This window comes from Rhagoletis pomonella, unplaced genomic scaffold, assembly GCF_013731165.1.
Source record: "Rhagoletis pomonella isolate Grant_MI unplaced genomic scaffold, Rhpom_1.0 Rhpom_scaffold_00004, whole genome shotgun sequence".
NCBI lineage: Eukaryota > Metazoa > Arthropoda > Insecta > Diptera > Tephritidae > Rhagoletis > Rhagoletis pomonella.
The window spans coordinates 21,727,209-21,737,742 of NW_023458558.1; the positions used below are offsets into that span (position 1 = coordinate 21,727,209).

Sequence of the window (10,534 nt, forward strand, 5' to 3'; positions counted from 1 at the left end):
GTATAAAACACATGTATAATATCGTCTGGGCGTTGGTAAAAATGTTTTTCGAGCTTTTTTCATCTTTCTATACATCTGCATATTTTTTATTGGAAACAAGCTATTATTTAATTCTAGAGATTAATTTGTTTACAAAGAGAATTGATTTCTGAGAATTGTTTTTAATTTTCTTGCTTTATCAATTACTTTATTTGGGTATTTTGGTATACAGGATGGACAAACTGTCTCATAAATTGTAAAATTGAAGTCCATAATAATAAGAAAAAGACACGCTTATAATCATACATACATATTGAGAAACTTATGAACTACAATGATTTTATGCGAATATGAAACAGTAAAATTTTGATCGACTTTAGTAATCTGCAGCTGTATTTGATAAATAATCCCGCCGTCCGATATTTGAAGCTTGTTTGCTTTGTACGGCTTCCAACTTCGGGCATTCAGTAATGCGATGGCCTAAGCCACCACAATAACTGCAACCATGCGAATCCCCAAGATCCAAATAATTTTCTGGCTCAGGGCATAGCTCATTGAGAAATTCGGGCACCTTTTGTTTAGCTTCGATTAACAGATGCTTCAAGTCTAACAATACGGACTGTTCAGCTGTTTTATTGATAAAAGTTGTTGCTAATCCCTTAGTGTTTGAACGTCCGGTACGACCAATACGATGTACATAGTTTTCAACATCATCGGGCATGTCATAGTTTATGACATGTTGCACATTTGGAAAATCTAATCCTTTGGAGGCGACATCAGTAGCTACTAACACGTCTTTCTTCCCTTCACGATAAGCCTCTACTGCACGGGAACGCTCTTCTTGATCTTTACCGCCGTGAATCGCGACAGCTTCAACACCTAAAAACACCAATAATTTTGATTAGATTTTAAAGATATGTGATAAACTCTTCAGCATTACCTTTAAGTAGTAAATACTCATGTATACAATCGACGTCTTGCTTCTTTTCAGCGAATATGAGTACCGGTGGTGTAGTTTTTTGCAAACAATCCAAAAGATGCACAACTTTGGCCTCCTGTTTAACGTACTCTACCTCCTGTGTAACATTCATCGAAGCCGCACCAGCACGTCCAACGTTTATTGTTACAGGTTTTACCAAAGCTGAGCGTGCAAAGTTCTGTATTTTCTTTGGCATTGTAGCAGAGAAAAGGAGCGTTTGTCGTTGACCTCGGAAGTATGAGAATATCGTACGCACATCTTCTTCGAAACCCATGTCTATCATTCGATCTGCTTCGTCCATGCACAAGTATCGACATATATCTAAAGTAGTCATCTTCTTTTCCAGCATATCCATCAGACGGCCAGGTGTTGCTACCATGATGTGCACCCCACGTTGTATAACATCTAATGCGGTAGAAACGGGTAGACCCCCTATAGCTAGACAAGCTCTTATTTCAGGCATACCACATTGTTGCAAATGTTTGCTATAATGCTAAAAAGTAATATATCATTAGTTTTATAACGGCCAGCTGCCTTAAATAATAACCTACCAAGATAATATCGAAAGTTTGTTTCGCCAGTTCCCGTGATGGACAAATGACGAGTCCATATGGGCCTTCATTCCGCTCGAATGGAAGACGATACTCTTGCTCCAGTGAGAACATGATAATTGGCAAAACAAAAACGAGTGTCTTTCCTGAGCCAGTGAAAGCTATACCAATTAAGTCACGTCCAGATAATACTGCGGGTATACCTTGTATTTGAATTGGTGTAGGTTTTTTGATTCCCTTTGCAGCAAGTCCGTTTAAAATGCCTTTAGGAAATTTCATTTCGCGGAAGCTACGTATTGGTGGCGCTATATCCTCACCCTCGACTAGAATACGTAAACGATTACGTATTGCATTTCGTCGTTCTTCTGTCATGGCAGCAAGGTAGCGAGGTGGGCGCCAACTGGTTTTTATAGGGTCTTCATATTGAATACCTTTGGCCAACTCAGCTACGCCCATTAAAGCCTTTTGTTGTGTCACGCTTTCTAAGATCTTTTCTTCCTCTTTTAGTTGCTTTTCGACTGCACTAATTTTCTTCGCTTCAGCTATCTTTTTCAACTCAGTATGCTGGTCCAGCAAACTGATATTATACCTACGTCCCCACAGCTCAGCTTCGGTGGCACCCTGTGACTCCTCCTCGCCTTCATTTTCACTCGATGATTTTGGCTGTGCGGCTGCCTCTGAGGTGATCTGAACAATTCTACCCAGTTTCATTAGCTGCTGCTTCTTGCGTTCCTTAACCGGAACATAGGGCACATAGTTGTCGTCCTCTTCATCTGAAGATTTATTTTTATCCTCCCGTCGATAGCGTTTTGTTTGTGGAGCTCCTGCCATTTCCAAAATTTTGTTTACACTTTGACGTTAGTTTCCCAGCTGATTTTCTTCCAGTTTTGTTTACTTTTACATTTGACGTGTCTCCGCTTCTTCGCAAAATTGATGGATAGAACTAGGGTGGAAACTATGATTCTTTTATTGAATCATGGGTGGAAACTGAAAAGTTATCGGTTTAGGGTCCCTTTCTCAAGTAACCTGTAACCTTAATGCTTTATATTTAACAGTTGCATTAAAATCTATGATTGTGTCCAAAGTAAAGCAGTTTATTACCGGTTTTAAATTGGCTTACAAACAAGGAGCACACATACGTCAAAAACCGATAGTAGAAATGCTTAACTTAAGACATAGCTTTATTAATCCAACCTTTAAATATAAAGTGAGATTTAAAGCTAAAGGTTACTTCAGAAAACGGCTCTTAATCTGATTTTATTTTATAATTTTCTACGAAAATAACATAATTTGCCTTATCCTGAGTTTCACATGAAAAAAAATTCACCCGAAAATTTGTCATCTACCCATAGTAAAACAATGGAAACCAAAAGTGAAAAGTGAACCGGTTCGGGGAAAATGAAACTCATGATGTGGCTGAATAATTTTACATTCTCTGACCATACAGCTTCCCGACTTTTTTAATGCCTCGCAAAATGTTATTTTAAGTGTATTTTTATATATCAAAAGCATGTTTGCAAAAACGTAATTATGTACATAACGTATGTGACAATAGCTTTGTTTCTTAACAGATAATTATCACAAATGATCACTAATTTCTGCTCGAAAGCATTTCTTAACCCACAAAACTAGTAGAAACTAGCAGCTCTCTCTTGAATTTACGCTCTTAACTTTTTGACTCTCCAGCTAATTGCTGCTAGTAAAATTTTTACTAACAAAAACTCGCAGCTGCCAAAATGGATAAACAAAAATTCGCGCCAAATATTTTAAATAGTCAAATACATCGATCAGCTGTTTACTTGTTAGTTTCTGCTTATGTTGCGTTTCTTTACTATTTCTTTATTTCGCTCTCTGTGGTCGTAATTCTCTAAATTTACCCATTCTTCTTCTTGCAGATAATTGTCTGCTAGAAGAGAAAAGAAACGGAACTACGGAACTCTCTATGGCAATATTCGCAAATTTATTCAAACTTGTGGCATCCTTAGTATAAGATTTGACATTTCTTTCCCAGTTATCTTTTACAATTTTCGCCATTTTTGTAGTGCGTCGTGTAAATTTTTATTTTACATAAATTTCTCGGTATATCAACGATATATTCATTACCCTGGCGAAAAAACTGTAAAATATCTACTGCAACATGTCTATGTCAAAGACGACCAACACCTATAATAGGCAGAATTGGGAAGACGCCGAGTTTCCGATATTGTGTCAAACCTGTCTCGGCGATAATCCGTACGTGCGTATGATCAAGGAAAGATTTGGTAAGGAATGTAAAATTTGCACACGCCCTTTCACTATATTCCGATGGTGTCCCGGAGCTAGAATGCGATTCAAGAAAACTGAAATTTGTCAGACTTGTGCTCGTCTGAAAAATGTGTGCCAGACATGTTTACTAGACTTGGAATATGGTTTGCCTATTCAGGTGCGCGACGCGGCACTTAAAGTGGCCGACACCATACCTCAAAGCGATGTAAATAAGGAGTACTATATTCAGAACATAGACCGGGAATTAAGAGATGGCGATGGCACTGAAGCGGCGGGCACAGTTGGACGCTCACTAGCCGCAAATGAGATGCTAGCAAAATTAGCACGAACTGCGCCTTATTATAAACGTAATAGACCACACATATGCTCGTTTTGGGTGAAGGGCGAATGCAAACGAGGGGAAGAGTGCCCATATCGTCATGACAAACCCAACGAACCAGATGATCCACTATGTGAGCAGAATATAAAAGATCGATATTATGGACGTAACGATCCCGTTGCCGAAAAAATTATGAAACGCGCAGCTACTTTACCCACACTGGAACCACCGGAAGATCGCAATATTACAACATTATACGTGGGTAATTTACCCGAAGAAATAACGGAACCGGAGCTGCGCGACCATTTTTATCAATACGGCGAAATCAGATCTATTGCGTTGGTGCCTAGGCAACAGTGTGCATTCGTGCAATACACAAAACGTGGAGCAGCAGAGTTAGCAGCCGAACGTACTTTCAACAAATTAGTGTTACATGGCCGCAAGGCAACAATAAAGTGGGCTCATTCACAAGCCAAACAAAGTGGGGTGGCAAAGACAGATAGACGTTTTGATGTTCCCGCAGTGCCACCTACGCCTGTTGCCAATCCAAATGACTTTTTCAATCTTCAACAAGAACAAGTTACTGTACTACCTCCTGGTATGAAACTTCATCAAATACCGCCCAGCCTCATACCTGCGTCATCGTACCAAATGTACTCGCAGGCCTATGCAGCACCATACGCTAATATTCCAATGCCTTCTACCTCCGCGGTAATTTTGGACGCCATTCCACCTCCACCGACCGGTGGTGCACCTGGCCAAGTCCACTATCCTAGTCAGGATCCAAGCAGATTGGGTGCAGTGAAGAAGTGACAGCCAATGCATTAACCCGGTTTCTGATGTATACAGTTTCGTTTCAAAATAAATTCCGAATAAACTTTATAACAAATACTAAGTTTAATGTAAAAATGCTTACTACCATATATTTTTAGTGGGGCGTTTTCGGGACATCGTACATAACATAAATACATTACAAGTCTAGTTCAATTTTTTCTGAGTGTTCAGGGTAGAAACGAGCTTTCGACTCTGGAACTTGTATAAAATATTTGTCAATATAGTTGGGATTCTTTTTTAGCAAAATTTCATTAAGAATTTTTTCATAAGTAATTGTCTTTTTTGAAATGACTAAACGGCGCTCTTCATCTTTTCCATAGCTGGTTGATTTCAAATTAAATTTACCTGCGATCCTAAAATAAAGATTTAATTTATTTATTGAAGGTTTATATTTAGAGCAATTCCTTACTCGTGTAACATTGCTCGTTCTTCTTTGGTAAAAGTTGACTCAAATTGTAGCTCCCGTATATCTTCTGAGTCAACATAGTTTTTCAATATCTGCCTAAAATAGTTACGATCCAATTTACAAGATTGGTTACCAAGACCAGCGCGGTTGTTTTTCAGTAAGTATCCAACGGGCTCCTCTCGGCCTTGTGTTTTTGATCCCAAGCCACCACCAGTCCATCCCATTAGTTTCATCATTTTATAGCCTTTATTAGAAGAATCTAGCTTTTTGTCCTCCGCATTATCCGCTTGTTGTTTAACTACTCCGCAAACAACTTGATTATTGGTTTTATTTATCTTTATAGCATCTTGCAATGGATTTGGCTGAAAGAAATTATTCAATTTCCATATTCAATAGATACTGGCTTACTAGATCACCCTACTTTAATGGAATAGCATTTCTTTTGAAGAACATCTAGAGCATTGCTGAAAGCCTGTAACTTGGTGGCTTTCAAATTTTCCTCAGAAGCTTTTGTCACTAGCTTGCCATTTAAGAAAACCTTAATTTCCCTAAAAAATCAAATTCAATTTAGGTTTTTTTTACTTTTATACTTGAACATACTTTCTCGTATTTGGCCCGTCAATTTCTTTTTCTTCATACTCCATATTACATTTTTGGGCGGAGGTGCGTAAGCAATTTCGTCCCCCATTAAGGAACAGTATAAATTTACCGTATGTTAGGCCTTCAAAAAGATCATTACCAGTTTTATTCTGGTTACGAGAATTATTTGAAATGCTGTTTTGCTGTTGTTGTCCCGAATGTCCACCCGACCTAGCTGCAATTGTTCATAAAGAAAACATAAAAAGGAAAATATTTTTTAATTGAAATATATTCTAGACAAAAAGTACTCACATATATTCTTAAGACTAAAGCGATTAATTTACATCTTGCTTTCTATCGTCTACCTTTAACGCGTGCCTCAGCCGCTACTGAAGCTGCTACAAATGTGCGCTTAAGTCGCGTTTCCCGACTTTTTCTATAATCTTTCACAACTTCCTTCGAAAGCTCTGCAACCAGTCGCATAGTTTCTGATGGATATTTGCAACCCATGAATTCCATGTTGGTAAAAACCGCAGCGAGGCAAACAAGTCGTTCCTCGGGAAATTTATCCTTATGTAGCTCCATGAAGTGTCGTCTCATTTGCCAATGCTCCTCACTTTCATGATCAGCACGATATTGGTCAATATCCCAGTCAGTAGGGAATTCTTCATTTTTCCTGACTTTTTTCGACGTGCTAGCCATAAGAAATTACTTTGTCAAAATATTTTGTACAGTAAAACAAAAACACAGCGCGTGAAAAGCGAGTGTAAAATAGGATTGTCGGAAAAACATCGATGCATCGAAAATATCGATGTTTTGCTTCGATGCATCGAAAATTTTCCACTCGATGTATAAATAGTGGATGTATCGATGTATCGATGTTTTTTGAAAACTGACAACTACGGTACATTGTACCGTCATTCCAGTTTTTCAATTGTTCAAAAAAAAAAGAAATGACTTTGGCCAAAAAATGTAAATGGCTGCAAGAATTTCCGCTAGAAACAAAATTAGCTCAGTTGCAGTAATTTATTTAAAATTTCTACAATTTTGCTAATAACATATTTTTTTGTGAGACATTATCTGAAAAATCCTATGCAAATCGATGCATCGATGTATGCCCTTCGATTCATTGAAAATTATCGATGTACATTTCGGTGCATCGAATCAAAGAAAAACATGGGAAATCTTTAGCTATTTGTACAATGATTTAGAAGACTAACGAAAAGGATGAACGCCGCTTTATAAAAAGGGATTATAACCTTCACTAAGTAGAATTCTCCTTTCTGTTTTGCTAAAGAAGAGGGGCTGAACACCTTTTGTAGAGATATTTCGTGGATATTTTTTTTTTGACAGCTCAGCTCGGAAACTTGCAAAAAATACCATATTTTCAACCGACATTATTAATAAATTAGTGCACAGATATAGTAAATTTTATTTTTGTAATAAAGCGTGAACTGTTGTCTACAAGTGTGTGTAAAAAAAAAGTGGTTTGAAAAACATCGAAGATGTTTCTTGACTAATTTTTCACCATTTCTTTTTGTGCGCGCTTTTAAAATTTCTGCCAGCGTTTAATAGCGATTAATAAGTACTTTCGTGGAATCATGCCCAAGTATGTTTCTTTAATAAATTCCCATATTATATTCAAAATTAATGTTCATATATCGACTGCTGAGTGGAAGATCTACCTATCTTGACAGCCAGTTCGAAAACGCCCTATCTCAAAAAACTTTTCAAGAACGCCCTATTTCAGAAGTTGATTGAAAAGCACCCTATCTCAGAATTTGGTTGAAAGACACCGTATCTCAAAATTCGGTTCAAAAATGTATTGAAAATGTGCTGATATAGGGCGTTTTTGAATCGGCAGCTGAGATAAGGCGTTTTTGAAATGAATTCTCAAATAGGGCGTTCTTGAAAAATTTTTTGAGATAAGGCGCTTTCTAACTGGCTGCCGAGATAGGTCGATCTTCCACCCAGCAGTCGATATGTATACGTATATAAGTAAGAAATACTTTAAGGGCCGGTTACTCAATGTCTGGTTAACACTAATCTCCGGTAAAACATCGTTTTCGGCGTTACCGACTCCATGTTATTTGCATGGAGCCGAACACGTCGATAATGATGTTTAAACGGTGATTAGTGTTAACCAGACATTGAGTAACCGGCGCTAAATGGTTTATAAGTATGTGGTGTAAATATCTGTTAATCTACATGTACTACGCCAGCGAATCTAATTCACGTTAAATTCTGGAGTAATAAATGAACGAAGCTTGTGCTGGAGGTATTTTGATAAACTAGTAGCGGGCTCCGTGAAATTGTAGTTAACTTTCCTTATAATATTTGTGAAAAGAAAAATGTAAATATATCGTCACCTGAAATGCAAAAAGACGTAACAACATCGTAACTGACATGGAAAAAGTCGTGACAAAATTTTTTTATTTATTTATTAAAACATGTGGGAGTTATAGTAATTCGATGAAATCCATCATATCAGTCAAAAAATGAATTTTGAATTTTGTATTAGTTACGACTTTTTGCATTTCAGGTGATATGTGAATAAATTTTTTCTTTATATTCTTTTTTTTGTAAACCACCTCTCTGAGTCATTATGTTAACAATAAGAAACAGTAATTTTTACCGTTAGTTCAACTTTTTGAATCAGCACACAGGTTGAATAAAAATTAGAAGAATCTGTAAAAACATCGATGTTTTCACCGTAATTGACACCCTAGTGTCAAACGAAAATAAAAATTGTACACGATGTACGTTAAATATGCTGGTGGTGTTCACATTGGACTCATTACTTTTGTTACGAATTATAAAAAAAAAACGTAAATCCATGAACAGAAAATGCAAGAACACGTAAGAACGCGACGTTGTATTTGTAGCTGGGCATGAATCACGTATGACGACAATCGATATCGTGCTGAGATTGTTTTGTTTCATGAAAACCAAAACTTTTTCGATCGTTTGTGTGAAGTCGTCCACTAAATTCCACTTTTGCTTCACGTAACAGTAGCACGTAACAGCAACACAAATACATGTAGCAGTGTTTTGACGACATCGTTTTGTCAGTATCGTTTGAACGACAATCGCTTCAAAGGTACGTGATTCATGCCCTGGTTTTGAGAAAAAAGTTTGCGAAAGCGGGTTCGTCCACGATGAAGAGTACCGCTACTTTGGTTTTGGCAAATTTGACAGATTCAGCTGTTCGTGTGACGTCAGCACATGAACGAAAGACACAAGATCACGCCTTAAGGAAAGAAAGAAAAAAGTTTTTTTCTAGCTGTTGAAATCTCGACGCCATCTTTGTTGTAAGAAGTAAACAACGAAGAGAACAAAAAAAAAACGCGTAATTGTTGAACGCATGAATAATCATATTTATTATGCAAATTCTCCTATAAATCATGTCGTTGTGTTAAATTATTCTTTACCTTATGTGTGCACACATTGTCACAAGCGAAAATTAAGAAAATTGCAGTAAAAAGCCACCACCAAATTGTAGACAACGAACAAATGTAAACAAACGGCTTATGTCAAAATCGCCCTACTTTTTTCATAAGTGCGATTATAACGGGCCACTCTTCTGCTGTCGTGATCTTGTCTTTTTGGTTCATGACGTCAGCATAGAATTGTCCGCGATAAGTTTGTCCTCGTACGAATAGTTACTAATAATTATTACTAGTTTTTGCTAATGAACATTTTTAACTATAAAAAAATGCAGAAACAATTTGCCAAGAACTACTACTTTCTACTAGCTTAGTGTTTCATTATTTTTCAGTATTTCGCTATTTCTGGGCGTAATATTAAATTTTTCGTCGATCATGAATTATCTCCTCTATTCGTTGCGATCGTGAAGTCATCACCCGCCGGAATGCGCAATCTTGTATTCTATCACCGGATTTACATGATTTAAGTACTTGAAAACAATTCTTGCTCATTCTCGTTTGTGTTTTCTATTTGCCTTTAAACGTTTCAATTCCGTTGAATTCAAGTTTTTGGTTCTTTAAATGGAAGCAACGAAAATCACAAAAACAAAGCAAGAAAGTTGAAATGACTTGACGGTGCAGACACCTGTGTACTCGTTCCTTTTCTTCTCACCTTCTCTCTTCCACATGCGAGCAGAATTGAATTTTTAATACTTGAACTGAGTAAAAGCAGTCTATCATTCTTGTTCCCGTAGTAAACAAAAGTTGAAAAGTCATCGAGTTGGAGTCGATTCAAGTCAAGTGGTACAATAATTACAGGTATTGTTTTCCCAGAGAGCGCTATTCCGATCTGCCTTATTTGAAAAACATCATTGTTGCCGACACTAAAAGGTTTACAGCTAGGGAAAAGGGATATTTCCATGCCCCATATACCATATATGTACACGTATTTTTTTAAACAAAGCTTCTTGCAGAGGACTTATTTAATTTGCAAAAGCCGAAAGAAAACATTTGCTTAGTAAATAAATTCAAAATTTGTATGGTCCACTTCATTTCAAACGTTTTATATTTTGTTTTGAAAAATTAAAGAAAGTAAATTGAGCGAAAGCAAAAAGCAAAGCCAAATAAAAGTAAAGGAATCAACATTGAACTGCGTCAAAATGATACGATATTTGGAAAAATTACATTTTATTAAAT

General features: G+C 36.9%; 4 protein-coding genes across 4 annotated transcripts in view; 1 reads left to right on the top strand and 3 right to left on the bottom strand.

Annotated features, from left to right (window-relative positions):
• Positions 1 to 155: 155 nt before the first annotated feature.
• Positions 156 to 2,614, bottom strand: LOC118737221 (ATP-dependent RNA helicase abstrakt). The gene is made up of 3 exons (XM_036467590.1): positions 1,510 to 2,614; positions 920 to 1,451; positions 156 to 858 (listed from the first exon to the last, which is right to left on the bottom strand). The coding sequence occupies exons 1-3, from the start codon at positions 2,338 to 2,340 to the stop codon at positions 356 to 358; spliced, it is 1,866 nt and encodes a 621-aa protein (XP_036323483.1). The 5' UTR covers positions 2,341 to 2,614; the 3' UTR covers positions 156 to 355.
• An 896-nt stretch (positions 2,615 to 3,510) lies between these two features.
• Positions 3,511 to 4,994, top strand: LOC118737222 (pre-mRNA-splicing factor RBM22). Its single transcript, XM_036467591.1, has one exon. It carries the CDS (start codon positions 3,647 to 3,649, stop codon positions 4,904 to 4,906), a length of 1,260 nt encoding a protein of 419 aa, XP_036323484.1. The 5' UTR covers positions 3,511 to 3,646; the 3' UTR covers positions 4,907 to 4,994.
• On the bottom strand, positions 4,972 to 6,705 carry LOC118737223 (NF-kappa-B-repressing factor). Its single transcript, XM_036467592.1, has 5 exons — positions 6,278 to 6,705; positions 5,934 to 6,147; positions 5,755 to 5,881; positions 5,337 to 5,695; positions 4,972 to 5,280 (listed from the first exon to the last, which is right to left on the bottom strand). Exons 1-5 carry the CDS (start codon positions 6,612 to 6,614, stop codon positions 5,064 to 5,066), a joined length of 1,254 nt encoding a protein of 417 aa, XP_036323485.1. The 5' UTR covers positions 6,615 to 6,705; the 3' UTR covers positions 4,972 to 5,063.
• Positions 6,706 to 9,731: 3,026 nt separating this feature from the next.
• Positions 9,732 to 10,534, bottom strand: part of LOC118738145 (nucleosome assembly protein 1-like 1) — a 17,039-nt gene continuing 16,236 nt past the window's right edge. The window contains exon 5 of the mRNA XM_036469068.1: positions 9,732 to 9,800. Coding sequence (XP_036324961.1) covers positions 9,732 to 9,800 — 69 coding nt within the window. The remainder of the gene's footprint in view (positions 9,801 to 10,534) is intronic.